The sequence below is a fragment of the Osmia lignaria genome, chromosome 8, assembly GCF_051020975.1.
Source record: "Osmia lignaria lignaria isolate PbOS001 chromosome 8, iyOsmLign1, whole genome shotgun sequence".
NCBI classification, from domain to species: domain Eukaryota; kingdom Metazoa; phylum Arthropoda; class Insecta; order Hymenoptera; family Megachilidae; genus Osmia; species Osmia lignaria.
Genome location: NC_135039.1, coordinates 12,423,067 through 12,442,256, shown reverse-complemented (window position 1 = coordinate 12,442,256; position 19,190 = coordinate 12,423,067). Strand labels below are relative to the sequence as shown.

General features: G+C 38.9%; 3 protein-coding genes across 9 annotated transcripts; 2 read left to right on the top strand and 1 right to left on the bottom strand.

Moving 5' to 3' along the window:
• Positions 1 to 379: 379 nt before the first annotated feature.
• LOC117606767 (facilitated trehalose transporter Tret1) lies at positions 380 to 7,912 on the top strand. Its single transcript, XM_034329654.2, has 5 exons — positions 380 to 1,762; positions 5,855 to 6,075; positions 6,143 to 6,556; positions 6,636 to 7,201; positions 7,589 to 7,912. Exons 1-5 carry the CDS (start codon positions 1,734 to 1,736, stop codon positions 7,910 to 7,912), a joined length of 1,554 nt encoding a protein of 517 aa, XP_034185545.2. The 5' UTR covers positions 380 to 1,733.
• LOC117606769 (uncharacterized) lies at positions 7,073 to 11,641 on the bottom strand. Of its 5 annotated transcripts, none has more exons than XR_013062626.1 (5): positions 11,176 to 11,641; positions 8,798 to 11,070; positions 7,580 to 8,683; positions 7,433 to 7,502; positions 7,133 to 7,193 (listed from the first exon to the last, which is right to left on the bottom strand). XR_013062626.1 is itself a non-coding variant. In XM_034329658.2 (2 exons), exons 1-2 carry the CDS (start codon positions 8,932 to 8,934, stop codon positions 8,491 to 8,493), a joined length of 330 nt encoding a protein of 109 aa, XP_034185549.1. In that variant the 5' UTR covers positions 8,935 to 9,487; the 3' UTR covers positions 8,361 to 8,490. The 5 variants fall into 5 exon arrangements, 1 of the variants encoding a protein (XP_034185549.1); XR_013062625.1 differs by lacking the exon at positions 7,133 to 7,193 and adding an exon at positions 7,198 to 7,330; XR_013062624.1 differs by lacking the exon at positions 7,433 to 7,502 and having other exon boundaries at positions 7,073 to 7,193; positions 11,176 to 11,640.
• Rab3 (RAS oncogene family member Rab3) lies at positions 9,577 to 17,701 on the top strand. Of its 3 annotated transcripts, XM_034329655.2 has the most exons (5): positions 13,302 to 13,414; positions 13,564 to 13,718; positions 14,535 to 14,756; positions 15,207 to 15,497; positions 16,132 to 17,701. In XM_034329655.2, coding segments are annotated over exons 1-5 (825 nt in total). In that variant the 5' UTR covers positions 13,302 to 13,413; the 3' UTR covers positions 16,288 to 17,701. The 3 variants fall into 3 exon arrangements, with proteins under 3 accessions (XP_034185548.1, XP_034185546.1, XP_034185547.1); XM_034329657.2 differs by lacking the exons at positions 13,302 to 13,414; positions 13,564 to 13,718 and adding an exon at positions 9,577 to 9,721; XM_034329656.2 differs by lacking the exons at positions 13,302 to 13,414; positions 13,564 to 13,718 and adding an exon at positions 13,772 to 14,013.
• The last annotated feature ends 1,489 nt before the right edge of the window (positions 17,702 to 19,190 follow it).

Here is a 19,190-nt window from a genome sequence, read left to right as displayed (position 1 = left end):
TCACTGCTACTCCCACAGGTCCTACCTATTTCCTTGAATTCCAGGATCAATTTTCAGAACCCCAAAGAGAATTATATTAAAATAACACTTGAAAATCATACCTGTCTCCTCTATCCCATTACAAAATCCTATTTTCCCATCTTCCATGCATCCTCCCTACAGCACCCCCATATACCTGCTGCTACTCCCACAGGTCCTACCCATTTCCCTGAACACCTGGATCAATTTTCGAAGGGAATTATATTACAATAACACTTAACAATCATGTCTAGGTCCTCTATTTGATTATAAAATCCTATTTTCTCATCTTCCATGCATCCAAATGATGCTCCTCCCTACAGCACCCTATAGACTCACTGCTACTCCCACAGGTCCTACCCATTTCCCTGAACACCTGGATCAATTTTCAAAGGGAATTATATTACAATAACACTTAACAATCATGTCTAGGTCCTCTATTTGATTATAAAACCCTATTTACCCATCTTCCATGCATCCAAATGATGCTCCTCCCTACAGCACCCTATAGACTCACTGCTACTCCCACAGGCCCTACCTATTTCCTTGAATTCCAGGATGAATTTTCAAAACCCCAAAGAGAATTATATTAAAATAACATGTCTAGGTCCTCTATTTCATTACAACATGCTGTAATTAATATTTCTCACCTTTTCCTTCATACATCATCAATGTTTCTGATTTTCCTAACGACCCAGGGAATTCCTCTTCGGTCATTTCCGATTGTCCACGCGTCAAGCTCTGTAGTACCTCTTTCCAGCCCCCTCTCTTAGTCGACATCCATCACGATCAATTTGTAAAGAGGATTAGCAAGCGGGATTCTCGTCTATTAACTCTGAAACGCGACTGGCAGACACGATAGGTGTAACAGCTCGTCACCAGAGACTGAGGGGAACCAGGTCGTGTGTAGCCGTTCATGAAAGCAGTCGTGTGCCCGAAGGAGGAGGAAATCGGTAGGTGCACCCGAGTTCTCCACTTTCGGTTTTAGTGATTCGCTAGCCGTTCAACGAACGACTCCTCCGGATAGAAGCGGAAGAGCCATTCGGTCTTCCGGTCATCCTGTACCCATATGCCCAGAAGTGAAGAGATAGAAATAAAATTGCTAAAATGAGGAAAGGTGAAGGTGGCACTTGTGAAAAGTATTGTTTCATGACTCAGATGGTTATCGAACAGGTGTTCGGTAGAAATTGATTCATTTTTCAAAGATATCGTAGTATTGGGAGACATAGTACTGGAGGATCAAAGAAGAGATTGATTTTTAATGAGAAAAATCTGTTGAATGATCTTCATTGGCAAATTGAATATCATTGGAGAGGAAGGCTTTGTTTCTTCTTTTGGAGAAAGGAAGACGACTCTGCGAAGGTGAACAGGAACTGCAAGGATTCGAGGATACTAGTAAATATCCTACATGGACTGCAGAAGAGACGTGGGATGGTTTGAAGAAATTTTAGACGAATCAAAGAATTTGGGAAGAGAAAATATTGTGCTTGCACATTTTTGCTAAATTTTAAGGAAAGAAGAAAATATAGTTAACTGTGCCTTAGTTAAATTTGAGAAGGAAGAAAAGAAGAAAACTTGAAGATATATAAAAGACAGTTTAAAATAATTATTTCATCGTGTTTCATTGTTAAAAAGAAGTTTCGGTTTACGAAGAATGGACGTGTGAGGAAATTTGTCAAAAAATTAGCTGAAGACAATAGAAACATCCGTACAAAATGCCGCTGTCTGTGAACAACAACTCGAGGTTTGTAATCTTCTCAAACAGCAATTTTTGTAGAATTTATTTGTCGTTCGTTTTTCAGTGAAAACAAATAGAGAATCATTAATCAAACAGCACTTAGTATTGTTGTGTCTGTGAATCAGCGAAGCATGTCGAATCATTTTTATCAAAACACTTTTTCCTTCCATCTTCTTCTTTTATTTTAAACAAGGTTCTATGATTCAATTGTCACGTCTTACTGAGTATTAATTTATTTTACTGGTTATTTGAAAATTTGGTAAAATTGATATGATTTTGGAAAATTTAGAAACTGATTGATTTGATAATTTGGGAATTTGAAAAAAAATAAATAAGACAAGGCTACTTTATAGCGGAAACTCGATAGATCAGAAATGTGAAACCGGTTTCTTTTGATGTCTGTACATAATTAGACCTTGTATAATTCATGTATCAATGTAATTTATTACTACAACGAGAGATGAATAATTTCACATTGCTTTACTCTTACTCGTTTTTTACGAGAGAAATATTTAATTAAGATAAGGCATTTAATTACAGGTGAAATAAGTTTCAATAAATGTTTTCTTTACGTCTGAAATTGATTTTCACATTCAATTAGAAATCTTCAGGAAAATCTTTCGGCAAACGGGATTACTGACATTCTTAATAATCGTTTAATTTATAATTAGAGGTTTGATAACAATAGGATTTGATTAGTTGATATTTCAGTAACTGATTAAATTGATGATATATGCAAATCAGGAAAATGAAAATTTAACCTTGGTTCAATTTGAACAGCTGATTTCTATATTTTTAAGAAAAATACGTTTGGTATTGACAGTAGATTGATAATAAACGTTAGAATCTTGTTCTTCGTATTTTACGAAACGATGACATTAAAATTTCCACCGTAATGTTTGCTTTTCCTTTAACAAGAAATAGAGATTTAAGATAATCAGTAGAAACAATAAGTGTAACATTTTAAACACATACCAGGAATTGACAATCTTGGATAAGTTATTTTAAAATCATTCTATTTATTTCTTTAAAATTTTGCAATTAAGATTTTCAAATGAATTTTTAATTTATAGTGTTCAACGGATTGAATTATGGTTTAAAATAAATGATTGCATCAAAGGAACTTAAACAAACAACAAAAGGAAACACAAAATTTTTTGCAGTTTTAAAAAACGAAAGATTAAAGATATTTAATTGTTAGAGCATCCATTAAATCGCTTAATTGCTGTAATAAATTGCATTTCTAAATATAATGACAGAAAAGAATTTCTGCTGATCTGCCCTTGGCCATTTAATTGCATAATCGTTTCCTCTCTAACGTCATTGTGAAGATGTAAATGAAAAATGGGTTAGCAGTTTTTTAACTCAACATAATATTTTTAAACTTTGAATTGAATTAAAATTGAGTCAAAATGGCAAATAATTTCCTGCTAAGTTAATTAAATAAAATTTAGTTAATATTGAAGATCCTCCTTAAGTTAATTAAATAAAATGAGTCAAAATTGAAACCTTCCATCAAAAGTTAATTGAATTAAACTCCACTGCCATAAATTGAACTTAACTTGGAAACTGTATCATTATTGCACAATTCCAACTACTCACCACCATCAATTGTTTTGTATTTTTTATAGCTGTATAAGAAGCAAGCAAAGAATGCGATTATGTTTATAATCCTGTTTAATACACCAGAATCGTCGTCATAACTTACCATTCAATTCTACTACGATTTATTGCCATTGCATTCAAATCTTATCTAGTTTTTCACTGTAAAAGAATCAATTCGACGTATGAGAATTGTTTCAAGATTTATGGCCGCTTAAGTTCATCGAAGTTTGCGTTCTTAATCCGCGATAAGGAAACGCGTGCCTCCTGAATGCCATAGGAATGTTAGCTTCCATCTAACGAGTGAAAGCAAACTCATGTACCGTAGTATCTAACGTTTTTTATACAGTACATAAGATATATTTAATGAAAAATTATTTACACTTGATTATTTTCAGTGTTTTCTTGCTGATAAGATTTTCATTAATCAAGAAAAACCCTTTTTCGAGTACTTTTGTTAGGTTAGATTAAGTCTAAGTTAGGTTATTTTCTAGGATTTCGTATCACATATACCATAACTTATAAAATTGTGCCTAATTTTAGGGTGCCTAATTAAAAACAAGAAATTAGTATCATTTCTAACTGGAATTCTAAGTTAGGTTAGGTTCGGTCTGGATTAGGTTATCTGAAAAGAATTTTCTCAGAATGGTGAAAATGGTAAAAAATTCATCATGTAAAGTTGACATCATTGACGTCAATCCCATCAATCTCGTAGTGAAAGCCATCATTATGAGATTTCCTTTTCTATCTTGATACGATTACATTCGAATTACGCAATATCAAATGTGCTGCACGCGAAAATGAAAGTAGTACAATAAAAAGATAAAGCTTAGTTGGAAACTCGAGACGTATTAAGGGGATTAGCGAAAATAACTCCCGTTGACAACCTGTTGTCTTTTTATCGTTTAATATCCGCTGTAATACCGTAACGGGTGCAATGTCCCTCTTCTTTCGACACTTAACGCCATCCAGGATGTCTCTATCGATCGATTCGTTGATTAATTGATTGGACAAACGATAAATACCATGATTAATTTCTGTTCGACGAATTCTTGCATTCATAATTAATATACATGTATGAATTTAGATTATAGGATATGGACAGATCGCGGGGTGAAACTTAAACTGAATAAAAATGATGATTTTATAAGAAGAAGATGCTTTTTCTACTTCAATTATATGTATTTATAGTGATTTTTAAATAAAAAGTTTGCTCTAAGTGAAAAAAAGTTCAATTCTGAGATTTTAAGTTCTAGGGATACCTAGAATCAGTCCTAGGGAATTTTTAGTAAAATCTTAAATTTCTTGAGTTTTTCGAATCTATTTTTAATTAAACTATTCTTATGTGTCCATTGTAGGATAATTAATACAAAAAATTGAAAAATAATCCCCTTTTTAATTGTTTATAACGAAAGATTGAAAGCCGTATAGAATATTTAAGGACAAAAAAATTTTTATAATATACGTTTTATTTACGTTTTCGAGAAAAATATTTTGCAGTTTCAAAAATTAGATAAGAAAAATAAATGAACAATTTCCGATGCATTGATAACAAAACAATTAAGTTTACGAGTTAAGTGAGACAAATCGGTTCGCGAAGATTACCGCTTTGAATTACGCAAGCACAGGTGAACGTGCACTCATTGAGCATTATGTAAGCACGGTAGTTTGGAGCGGTTCCTTTCACGCTGAAAGGAACTATGTCAATGACGAAAAATACAGTTAACGGACGAACCAACCAACCAGTAACTTCTTTTTCAACCTGCACGTTTAGATTTATCATGTAAACCTTCACTACTGAAAATTTCATTAAAAAAAAACAAACATGAGTTAAATTCATTAGAGTTAATATTTATGAAGATATACATATATATTTTTTAATTACAGCAATAAATGTAAATTTTTGTTTTTTCAATACTATAAATTATTAACAATAAAATCTCGAATTATTTTTCAAAATGCAACTAAACGTTCGATACAAAATAAAATGTTGGTAATAAATGTTTATTTAAAAATAAGTAGAATGTTGAAGGTCTTAGAACATGCGTTCTATTGGAACGCGAGTGACTGAAACCTCAATCCCGATTAAATAACCACTGCGTGGCTACTATTAACCCAATTCAACGAGAAAAAAATCCTCAATGGAATTGAAATTCAGGCTTCGAGTCGATTTAACCGTGCTCGTCGACCCGAATCGATCATCTTGTCGATCATACATCAATCTACTTGCGTGACATTTATTCCAATCATCTCCAGCTAGACCTTACTTTGAATCCAATGAAAACCTTGAACCACCCATACTTCATACACTTATTTTATAACAATAAACAAAAGACAAAATGTTAACACTTTACATTGAAATTTATCGAATTGCAATTGATAACTGAAATGGTCTAATGCTAGGTATGAAAATCACGAATACCTGGCGCTGGTCATAAAAGCACTTCCTATCCTCTAACAGCCGCTATTAAACGCAACATTTCATTTATATTTCAGTAACGACGAGAAAACGTCGCCAGTCGAGCAAAACGGCAATTCCGAAAGCTTTTCAATATCAAAACTTCGCCAAGCCCTGCCACAATGCTGCGCAGTTAGCGCCAAGAACCTTCTGATGATCACTTTCGGCTCTACCTTGGGGTTCTCCACCATTTTGATCCCAGAATTGCAGAAGGAGAACTCAGAAATACCAGTTACCACCGAGGAACTGACCTGGATCAGTAAGCCCCTTCTTCAAAATCAGTTGTTTAATTAAAAAAACAGGATAACATGTTTAAATTTATCTAGGTAGCCTGAACTTATTCCTGGTCCCCATTGGTTGCTTCGTCAGTGGCCCCATATCCCAGTACCTAGGTCGAAAGAAGACCATGATGTTGACCACCATCCCGTTCATAGCAGCATGGATCATTTACTATTATGCAACCAGCGCTGGGATGCTGTTCATCGCATTAGCCATGACGGGATTGACGGGGGGTTTGCTGGAGGCACCTGTGATGACCTACGTGGCGGAAGTGACACAGCCTCACCTTCGAGGCATGCTGTCCGCCACATCTAGCATGTCCATCATTCTGGGGATATTTACGCAGATGTTAGGTGGTAAGCTGGGTAACTGGAGGACTGTCAGCCTGGTCAACCTGGCTTATCCACTCATCTGCTTCGTTGCCCTGTGTCTGGTACCGGAGAGCCCTTATTGGCTCGCAGGTATACTCACTTTACTAAATTTTATTAAGAACGATGACCAAAATCCTCAGGACTACAACGACTATCATAATCGTTCCAGCAAAGGGTCGTACAAGAGAAGCAGAGCAGGCCCTCTGCTGGCTGCGAGGTTGGGTCAGTCCAGCCCAGGTGCAGTCGGAGTTCCGAATCATTTGTCAGGACGTCCACAAGCCAGCAGAGTCAAAGGAGAAGATTTGGAAGTCTTTCAGTAAGAGGACCTTCTACATGCCCTTCTTGCTGGTCACCTGTGCCTTCTTCATTGGGGCATTCGGCGGCACGATTACTCTTCAGACCTTCGCCGTGATGATTTTCGTCAAACTGAACGCTCCCATTGAAGAATACACCGCTGCAGTGTTCCTTGGTTTAGCCGAGTTGGTAGGAACGCTGATCTGCGTCCTCGCCATCCACTTCGTCGGGAAGCGTGTGTTGAACTTCGTGTCCATCGGTGGCACAGGTCTCAGTTTCTGTCTGGCCGCTATCTACGGCTATCTGAATGATAGTCAGGTGATCGACGTGGAGAAGTACACCTGGATGCCCACCACCTTAATGATTGGAGCTGCCTTCCTCTCGCATGCTGGGATACGGCTGCTGCCTTGGGTCCTGGCTGGTGAGGTCTTCCCTGTAAAGGTGCGTTCTTCATATTTCCTTCACTCTTGTAGGAAAATGGTGATAACACATCCATTGTTCTTTTACTTTGGGCGTAGTTCATTGTAGGGTAGACGCAAGTCCTACGCATAGGCAGCCCACACTAGTTACCTAAAGTGTTCTATAGCTACCACTGTGGCATTCTACAGCCTAAGGATCCTAGGATCTAAGAACAGCCTAAAACCCCATCTCTGTCCTTGCGAACATCCTTACCATAAGGTCCTTAGGCATCCCTCCGGAGGACAGCACTATGTTCCATAGGATTCACAGTTATCACCATATCCTATTTACTTCCAAGTTATAAAATCTTGTATTTAGACTATGTGGCAACAAATTATAGGAATTTGAGGTTAATTTTACTTTGATCAGGTGAGAAGCAGCGCCACAGGAGCGGCAGGTTCCATGGGCTACATCTTCACCTCCACAGCCAACAAGGTGTTTCTCTACATGGTGAACGGGATGTCCCTGGCTGGAACGTTCCTTTTCTATGCACTGATTAACTTCGTTGGAGGGTGTTTGTTGTATTTTATACTGCCAGAAACAGAGGGTAGGACTTTGAAGGAGATCGAAGAACACTTTGCCGGAGTTCAGAATTTGAAGAACAGACCCAATAAAGAGGAGGTACAGTTCAAAGAGAAATGGGCTGCGACCAATCCGGCTATTATCTACGATGACAATGAAAGTAAACTTTGAATTGGAATAATTCATTTGGGTAAGAAGATTAACCTTTTGGATGATTTTGACAATTTTGAAGAAATTGTAATGTTACTGTTTAGTTCCTTGTTGAATTTAACCCTCGGACAATGGATCACTGCGATTAGTTTAATATATTTGATAGGTTTGGCTCGCTATTGACTCAGCCCCAACCTTCACAGGGTTAAGAGCTTTACGTTACGTCGATAAAGAAGGCATTTTCTAATCAATTTCGAATAACATTTTTGTAAATAAGATTATACTGCGATTGTTACTTATTATTACATTAATGACACTTTACAATTATAATTATAAATCATATTGAATATGCAATAGCGATAAGTTTAATTGTAAATAAGAATTCAGGTGTATTTTTGACACTGTGACGTTTGACAAGAATGTGTTCATGGCAAGCTTCAAATTGCTGAATAAAGCACAATGTATTTTAAGTAACATTTTCTTCATCATGTAAGGATGTTTATTTATATGTTTGAAGGACAAAGTTACAAATTGTTATAACTTAATTATACAATGACAATTTTTCCCTCATATTGGACTTAATAGACCACGATTCTTCTTCACGGTTGCTTAGTAACCTTGGGCTTGAAGAATCGGTCGACCACTTCCAAGAAGTTTTCGTGCTGTAGGATATTCACAATATTAACAATTTTCTCGGGCACCTGTGGCACCTTCAGGCTTCGTGGCCTCACCCTGCGCCTTCTTTTATGCAATTTTTTTACAGATCCATCTACGCTTTGACATTTTCTCAGACTACAAAGAAAAAGCTCTTACAGCAATTGCTCCAACTTGAAAATTAAATTGGATGTTGGTTTTCTGATATAAGAAATTATTTATCGAGTAGAACAAATTATCATAAGACTTTACTTAAGATTTAATTCTTTAATTTGCCGTCCAGATTGCGACCGTTTCACAATATGATCCTCGGAGCTGGCTTCGGGTTCCAGTATTTGTCTCTCCCTCACGAAACTGTCTTTGGAATTGTGGAAACTACTATGAGACATGTTTACCACGTCAATTTATCAAATAAGCAGATGATCATCATCAAATGTTCTTTAAAATTTACAAGCAACCAGGCGAGGTGGAAGCCAAACCAAAATAATTGTCAAATAAACAAATTCGGTTGCCAGGTAACTACATAACTTCGGCGATGGTACGAGTGGTGCCATCTATGTAGCTACGAAGAACTAACGGAATAGACAATGGCGTTTTTCTCGAGAACGAACATTTTTCACATTCTTCTAAGGCAACTGGAGCGCTCTAACACCCTAAATTAATCTTCATTTTTTACGGATGTCTCCTAGAGCAGCTCGTATGAATAAATAATGAATTAAAATTAAAGTTTACCAACACACCAGCCGTCGGTAAGTTAGAAACCGACTATGATTCTTCAGAGTCTAGGAAGTATAGTCGCAGACAGCCTGGAAATCGAAATCAACAAGTGTCCTCCCTCGAGGAAAATGGGTTCTCCCGGTGGTTTCGAGATGTCAGTCGGGTTGCCTGTGGCGCAGGCGCGTCCTTCCTCGGGATTGGTCCGAAGACGGGCGGGGGTCCACGAAATGGTCGATATTTTAGCTATAACGGAGTACAGTGGCGCGAGGCTTTACCGAGTCCAGTCCAGTCTCTTTAAAATCGTCGCGAAACAACCCCCGTGCTGCGTGCGTTGCCAGTCGTGTCGGTTCTCTGGACTCTCGTACCACCGGGGATTCATCATCGCAGGTGTAGGAAGAGCAGTGCGACGCGTGGTGCATCCTTCCAGTACAGCCGTGATAGGAACAACGTATACAGGAGGTACGGGCTCGGTGACGACTCGTCGGATGGGAAGGACAGACTCGTCCCGTGTGCTACACGGCCTCGAACCTCGCGATTTTCGAGCCTGAACATTTCTGTCCGACCAGCCAGTCCGTCGATAGACTGCTTATTGATTTCTCTCTGTCTTTCTCCCCCCTTCGCTTTCTCTCTGTCTCTCCCCCTCTATCCCTCGTTTTTCCTTTCTCACTGCCGAGAGCTGTAGCCGTCGAGTCGACTTTTAAGTCCGCACCAGGCTAATCGACGGACTTTTCCGTCATTCTGAATGGGACCACCCTGTGGACCAAACTAAAGGGTATCCTGTTTGGTCCACGGGGTCATTTCACACGCAAGGCACACGAATTGTTTCATGGTACCGTCGATGTTGAGGCTGTGGATTCACCCTGCTCGTCTATAGATGGCCAGTTACAATGACTGTCAGTGACCACTTGCTCTGTGTGACCCTCTTCTGCGTTCAGACCCAAAGCAAATATGTCAGCTGTGACTAATGACAGAACGAGGTATTTCTTCTTGAGTGACCTTCGAGTCCGAAATGCAATTCCTTCGCTCGTGTATCGACGAAACAAGACGCGGATGACGGACAAACGGATCTCGTGGAATGTACCGTATCGATTTGGACTCATTTTTGAGATCCAGAGTTCGAGCGTCACATATACGGAGGCTCCATCTTCTATCTACGTTCATTCTGCCAGCCGCTGGAATCGAAACTATGTAACGAGCCGGCGTGGGTGGTCAGGGGTTGGAAATCGATCTTCCAAAAATATTTCCTCTGTTGCTATCCCCTCAGCCCACCACCGCCTCGATACCATCTATTTGGCGCCACACAATGACCAACGTGGAGGGTTCTGATGTTTCTTAATGACGTTTCCGCCATTTTAATGAATATTCTCCACTTGGCCCGCTGGCTAATCCGCCGGAATTGAAGTACCCTTTAAAGAGGGGTCTATGCAATTCACCAGGGGTTAGGGTGAGATAAGACCAAGGGGTTAATGGGACGTAGCAATACTGTTTGCAAACAGTTTAGACACCTAGCAGCCTTTTTTTAGCACAAGGTTATAAGTCTTTCCAAGTTAGGGTTCAAGTTATGTCCTCGAAGTTTGAAATTAATTTACCGTCTGCATAGTAGTAGCGAGATGTTAGGGCAACAGGTAAATTGAGGCCCTTATCTCGCGCGTCTCTAAAATACTCTCGGTCCCAGACAAATCCTCCCAGCGGTATTAAAATAACACACATAAAATGTCTCGTCTTGACGTTTTAATGCACCCATTCGAATTGAATGTAGATGCGATTGAGAGGCTTTTCAGACAGATACATAAAAGGCCCGTGTATACCTGTACAGTAATTGAAGAGCATTAATGGCAGAAAGGGGAGGAGTACATCACTTCAGTGTCATCGATTTCTTACGTTTATATCATTCATATCGTCCTTATACTTACAAGTCACATCTTCAACACGCTCTTTTGTCGCATGCCTTTGATCTTGATATATCCTGTCCCTGAGACACCTAACCTATCAATGATGCACAAGGCTCGGCTGAAGTAGGCCACTGGAAACACTAGAGCACGTGCATCTTATAAGTCGAATACACGAAGGTACAAACGTCTGTTTTCACGAAAAGTTTGATAGGCTCGTTTCGAATGGCAGCATAGCGCGTTCCGCGTCAGAAGGCATCGCGTTATCGCGCCGACTAAGGATGCAATTGTGTGCTGTGCGCGTCAACGTTAACACACCAGGCTGGCGATACGATTATCACGAACCTTGTCCTACTTTCTGCGGCCACCGTTTCGAACACGATGCGGGGGTGGCGGAGGCTTTCTACGAAGCTTTACAGGTTGCCGAACCTCGGGTCTTTCGAGTGTCTTTAGACTTACCTATGGGTGACATAACCTCAACCCATGGTTCATAATTGAAGACATAATCTTAACACTAATTTGATGTAACTAATTGGCCCAACTGAGATTTGGAATAGGTTAAGCTTCGGTAGCCCCACCAGAGCCCTCTGGTGAGATGATAGTCTGGTCCCCATTCTGAAGGGGCCAGACCCTTCCTACTCCCAAGACCTAACCTAGAATGACATTACAAAAGATTGCGATAAGTCTCAGGGTCTTTGAGCCCTCCCTCAGCCCTTGGTATTGATTTTTGACTTCTGTGACTGGGTGTAGGGAAACTGCTATAGGGTAAAGTTATTCTCCCATGACTGTTCATACGTCCTCGACTAACCTATAATTGATACACGCATGTTTATTGGGAAGGAAAGAATGTAGAATGTATAATGTATGGCATTTGAAGTAAGAGATGCTGGGGTGGTCTTCTTCAGTGAGACAGAAACATTTAATTCGACGAGCATCCTAGAAATAAGTGAAACAGAAACGATAGGACTTGAAATCCAAGGGAAATCTGGAGTTGCCTCCGCGACTCGAGCATGAAATCGATAAGAACCTCCCACCTAGGGTAAAAAGTTCGCAGTGTCTGTGGCTCAGCGTCAAGTTTATTTATAGATCCCTCTTTTGGAATTTATGTTCAGGAATAAATGCACGTGGAATCGCAGCTAGCTGTGCTTTCCTAGCTATTTGCAAAAAAAGAAACAAATTTCTTAATTAGCAAATTTTTATTGTACACTTATAAATATGGCAACTGGCTGGTTCATTGTGTATCGATAGGTTAGGTTGATTTTTACATTTTAATGGAATATAGGAAACATGCCATTCTTGTCACGCGATTCATTAATTCGTCCCTCACGAATTTCTAACCACCTGCACATAAATATCATCATATCCCCTATCTTTCCTCCCCTATAGAACATTGTTTTCAAGTTTTACTGTCCTCTTTAATGGCTTCGAGGAAAGTAAAGACGAGGGGTCATTCTGCACACCGTATCTGCCTTAGCTAACCGTTTCTCGTTTTCTGGACTGATATGGAAGACCGCGACTTTTTCCGGACGCCAGGTGCGGCTGTAGATATCGCAGGGCCACGTGCCAAATACATTCGAGTAAAATCATATTCCACAGAAATTTTGAGTTATATAGAATCTAACACATTTTGAGTTCCATAGAATACAAAAATTCTCGTAAAATTTACATTTTTGTTCATCTTGATAAAAGGGAAGATTGATGACTGATGGTTTTATCGTGTATGGTAGACACGTGGTGGTTTAAGGAGGGGATAACGAAAGATTTGTGTCCAGGATTATTGGGTTTAGTTGTCCCAATTGTGGGAATATTGATCACCCCATGAACGTTGTAATCGTGCCAGGAAATTACATTCGATATCATATTGATCGATGTCTTCTCCTGCTCACGGAATTTTTATTAAAATTCTGACAAGAACTTGATGTCAGCCCAGAAAATTGCAAGCTGAGAAATGAAAAACTTTATCCATACGTTTTATATAAAATTCTAATCTTTATAAACAATTTAAGTTAATAATAAAATAATATTAAAATTGTTGTCTTTGAAGAAGATTAAAAGATTGGTCCTTTTGGAAATTGAAAATGGTCCTCTGGGGTACCATTCATCTTCCATCCCTGCGTAGGCGTGCATACGTAACGAAAAACCGCGATATCGTCGAAAGAAACCGTAAACGTGGCTCGCTTGTTAACACCGGCCATCAAAAGTTCGTTTCATTTCGAATAAAGTGTTCGTTCACGAAATCCACTAGTTCAAGACTGCATAAAAAGTTTGTAAAATTAATACAAAAAAATTAAGCTACTAATATTATTTATTTAATTAATTTGTAAAATTGGTTCATTTAATTAATTAGATTAAATAATTTGAGCAGCATGAAACGTTGAATCATCTTTTTTTTTTCGTTAATATTTTAAAAAGTGAGGAGGTTTTACTTGAAAACGGAGGAGAAGGCTCAAAGGGATGAAGCGCAAAACCAGAGAGGACCAGCTGTGAAGGATTCTGTACTGGAAATGCGGACCAGGATGAGTCGACTAATGTCCATCGTCGAGATTACTCCGCAGAGCAGACTTCCGGTACCGGCATGCGTGCATTTCCTGAATCGTAGCCGTGATATTGCTCGCTAATTGCGAATAGTGCTGGCCTGTCGTGGAATGCGTTCGGTCGCGTCGCTTTCGTCCCACAGAACCGACTGGACAAGACATTCAAAGTCAAATATCTTCGTAAATAATAGAGATAAGAATTTGCGATTTGGACAGGTTATAGTGATAGTTATTTCGCAAATAATAAGAGGTTGATCAAGAATATTGGATAATTTTTAAAATCGATTTTGAGTTGATGGAGGGTAACACTCATCGCTTCTGGTCCTGGGTGGGTTGGAATTATTATTATCATAATATTTTTGTAATAATTTCACAGACTAAATAGGCGGGTATGATTTAAATTAAATCATAGGACAGTCGCTCAATTTAACTGGTTTTTCGCAAAACGCGTCTGAAAAGTGGCTACGATTAAAGTGCTACACTTTTTCACGTCGTTGGCCACCCCTCATTTCAGGCTGGAAAGATGAAGTGTCGTTTAAAAAGCTCCACGCAATCTTTGTGACACAGCAGGGAGAGAACGCGTGGCAAAGAAAACTCGCTTGACTCGATTCTCGACCTTTCTGTAAAAAAGAAGGAAATTTCATTTTTCACGCTCGAACGATGCGAGCTTTCCCCCGTTTGTGTAAAATATTGGGTCACTAGGGTGCACATTGAACACTTGCTAACCATTATAGTTAAATTTGACGAAGTTAAACAGTTTTCCACTTGTCGCTTGTTAAAAGTTCATTGGAATTTTTAGAAATATTTAATTATTAATTTTGTTGGATTTCATAAGAAACTTATTCACAGATGGCGGGCCAGGATCCAAAGATGCAGAAGGAGGCCGCGGACCAAAACTTCGACTACATGTTCAAGCTGCTGATCATCGGCAACTCGTCCGTCGGCAAAACGTCCTTCCTCTTCCGTTACGCCGATGATTCCTTCACCTCGGCCTTCGTATCGACCGTGGGAATCGATTTTAAAGTGAAAACGGTGTTCAGACACGACAAAAGGGTCAAGTTACAGATCTGGGTCAGTATATTTCATAACTTGTTCATCATGTGTCATATATCAAGTTTTATAAGACTCACAAGACTCATAGGACTTATTCGATTCATAGAACCCATAAGATTTCTCATACCCATAGCATTTACAATATCCCAACATTACAACAGTTAGAATACCCAGAATATTCCCAATACTTACCATATTTAAAATATAATATTCAGAACATTCACGGAGGTTCATTTATCACTTAATGGCGCTGAGCCACAATCCACATTCATACATCATCGTATATCTTCCTTATTTACGACAGCCAGCCAGTTTACCCCCCCCCCCCCCCCCCCCCCCCCCCCCCCCAAGCTACCCAATGAAGCAATACTTTATAAGAGAACACAATTCATACCTAAAACGATTCATGATTTATATTTTAATCACGGCAAAAGGATATGCAAAACAGTAATGTATTGTTGTCTTCAGGACACGGCAGGTCAGGAGAGATACAGAACGATAACAACGGCCTATTATAGAGGGGCGATGGGTTTCATTCTAATGTACGACATCACAAACGAGGAGTCGTTCAATTCGGTACAAGACTGGGTCACACAGATCAAGACCTACTCGTGCGACAACGCCCAAGTAATCCTGGTCGGCAACAAGTGCGACATGGAGGATGAAAGGGTGATCAGTTTCGAAAGGGGCAAGCAATTGGCGGACCAACTGGGTGTACAGTTCTTCGAGACATCCGCTAAAGAGAACATTAACATCAAGGTATATTAAACAATGACCCTATGGTCACCATAGATTTGTCAGAAATTTCTGGTTTGAATAACCCAAGTTAGATCTAACCCAGATGTCTAGGATGGTTAAATAACATTGAGAACATCTTAATAAGAAAACTGAGATTATATTATTGAATAGAGCTGTGACAATTTTCATTTTTCTTCGACTGTTTACCGAGTCCATTATCTGTCATAACCAATGGATGGTGGAAAGGTTATCGTGTCACGTTTCAGCACGTATTTCCATCCACGAGGTGTGTGCACGGTGTACCATTACCTTCGATCAGGCGTCCTCGATTAACGCTCATCTGCACCCATTAATCACCCTCACGTAACTAGTCGAAGCTATTGGCATTGAAATATTGACGTCTATCGATTTCTCTACTCAATGGTTCTTAACTACATAGTTTCTTGATACAATTTATCTCTAATAGAACTGAAATACGTCTAATGTGAGCGGCCCATCAAATTCTAATAGCTTTTTTTTCAAAATCAACCCTCCCCTTAGTGTTGGGAGCTCGGTCGGTAATGTCGGTAACCTTCTAATAAAAATTTAAGTTCCAGTTCGCCCTTGGGTCATATTATTCCCTAATTAAATCACTTAATTTGTTTCGTTTTCATAGACGGTATTCGAGCAGCTGGTGGACATAATATGCGACAAAATGAGCGAGTCCCTGGACAATGATCCAACCCTGCTTGCGGGTGGAATGGGTCAGGCGAAGGGTCAACGACTAACTGATCAGCCAGCCAACCAATCAAGCGATAATTGTAATTGCTAAGAACATGAAAGGCCATTTAAACGCGATACAACAAGAATAATAAGGAGGAAAAAGAAGAAGAAGAAGAAAAAGGAATATTAGATGAAAAACGCGTGTATGTCTGTACATGTGTGTATGAATGGTTGTGTGTACTCTATCGTGTGTATGTACTGGTGTGCGTGAAACAGAGAAAGAGAGAGCGCGAGAGAGAGAGAAAGAGGAGGAGGAGGAAGGTCGAGTGACAAAGTTGGCTCTAGTTCATCTTGTTCGTCGTTCCTTTACCCCTGTTTTCCGGCCATTCTTCGTTCTACTCTTTTTCTTTCCTCCTTTCTCGATCGATATATTTATATATGTGCACATAAATTACGTATATGTACTACAGGATGAACCGTGACACGTGACCGAACTGATCGTTTCTGCCATTGGTACGACGATCCTCCATGCTCTAATCGTTTAGGTCAACGACATTTGCAAACTGATACGAATTTGATTTTATGTTTCTAATAGACAAACGCCAAGCTGCAAGACCACGTCATGATTATCCAGTAGTTAAAGATCAATATAATTAATAAAAAAAAATCAATTTGCACTTGTTTTATGTTGCCCAAAATGGTCTGGAAGATTGAAACACTCGTGGTAAAAACAATCAGACCGACCAAAATTACGCGGTTCGCCCTGTATACATATATATAAATATGTATGATGGATGTAGCCTGATTACGGAGGTGTCATCGAGCTGATCCGAGTCCGATTGCGAGTAGACGTCGTTCATTTTTTTTTCGAAGGGGAAATTTCGGATGAATACTGGCGTGAAAATTAAATCACGATCAAGTTTGTCAATGTTGTGACGTGAACATCGAATTGCACGTGTTTGTTACGTTATAGGGATTTGAATTTGCCGCCATACGCGGCGAGCTGGAGTAGGGGTAGGCTGCCGCTTCCGCGCATGCGCCAGCGAGCAGGGAAACCCCGTAGATCCGGGGTTCACGCGACTTACGACAGAAACCAGACCTGCACGCGTCTGTATTCGACGGAACTTTCATTTCTGTCGGGAAAATAATTCATTTAAACAACTCTCTTCCCCGTCGAAACTGTTTTCGGACGATGTCGATCCGATGCACAACTTTACATTCGATTTTCGGAGGCTGGTTCGAAGCTCAGGCACCTGAGACGATGTTAATAGAATTGTCGTGACCATTGGGGCACATTGGCGTGGACGTTGAACACACCAATGGCTAGTGAACCTGGAAAATTTCGGAATTCGATACGATAACTCTTCCATCGAGGGTTTCAGTTTGCCATTTAGGGAAATTTAGACTTAAGAGAATTTTCTCGCCTCTAGGGAATTGGAAAATTGTTTAGCGAAATTAACGGGAGAGAAGGTTTCTTTAACAAATTATGAGGAGAATTAAAATTAAGTAATGAAAATTTCAACGATCACGTGACAATAAGTGTAAGATTGTCAGAGAAACGAAACTCGATGACCCGTTTTCGAAACAAACTTCGAACTCTGCTAAAAAGTAGAAATTTGATTGTTCCTGGTCCCCTTTTAAATATGTTATCGATTGAGCGACAATGCGTCAATTAAAGCGGGACCAAGGACTTGAAGAATCGACCTAATTTACGTTTCCAAGAATTTCTTTGATTCCACTTGTGTTGCCCCCATCGACGAAGTGACGTTTAAAAATGAATTCAAATTTTAATAATTTGATATTTAAACTTAAATAAAAATTGGGTCAAATTTAAGTACTTTATTGATGAATAATTGACGAGTTTGTATAGGAGGATGTTATTGTTGTTTGTTGGATTAAAACGATAAGAGAATTGATATCTGGCGTCAATTATTATCAGTGACGATCAGCGTCCATTTTGATTACTTCAATGGTCACGTGACGTTATAAACCTACTAGGCAAGCTGCCCTCTGTACATAAAGAAATATATTAAAGAAACAAAAATACCTATTATATATATTATATATATAAATATATGAATATATAAATATATAAATATATATATATATTATTGAATCTGTAATGAAGTGTAATTGTAAGCCGTTAAATATTCGTGTGAACTCAGAAAGATGAAGCAGCCTGCGCCGTGTAATCGAAGAATTAAACGAAAAAAAAAAAAGAAAAAACAAAAGAAACGAATAAAAAAAATGAAAACGAGAAAATAATCTGTCGATTGAAGAATAATTGTACGATTGTATCGATCAGATTCAAATGAAAAATAAAATTGTGCTGTTGATGTGGAGGTTATGATGATCGATGAAATCGCGTGTCTCTTCGTTATTAAGTATATATAGTATATATATTAAGTATTCCTTTTTTGTTCTTTGATTTATAAAGTTAAACAATGGAAAAGTTTCATATTGATTTTTGATTGTTTTTATTAATTTTTGCAATCTAGTAACTTTTGATGGTTTTATTGGTACTGCACGATCACTATTCTTCTTTTTCTGACGTAATTCTAAGAATTCCTTCTTTTTTTTAGAAGACCTAGGCTTACCTTACTGCACTTGACACCATGGCATACCTAACCTACTGATTCATAATTTGCCCGGCATGTTTGTCTCACATTTCTTCCAAGTTTAGAAAACCTTCTACAATTTTTCCATTGGACTCTTCTGCGAATTAATGAAATCGGATAGTATATAAGATCCAAAGCGTGTTCCAGCAGGAAACTAGGTTAGGCAGACTATTAAAAGACAGTCGAGGTAGCGGGTTAATATTTTTATTCGAGCCCAATTATTTCTTCCGTGAATCGGTTGCTCTCGTTTCTGGAATCCGGATTCTGTGAAACGTCTGGAGGACGTACGTCTCGTTGGAAAGATGAATCAAGTGTTTATTTAGTCGGCGCTGCTTTCAGAGGATGGATACACCATTTTGAATGCATTAAATTATGATGTGCCCTGTTGGATTTG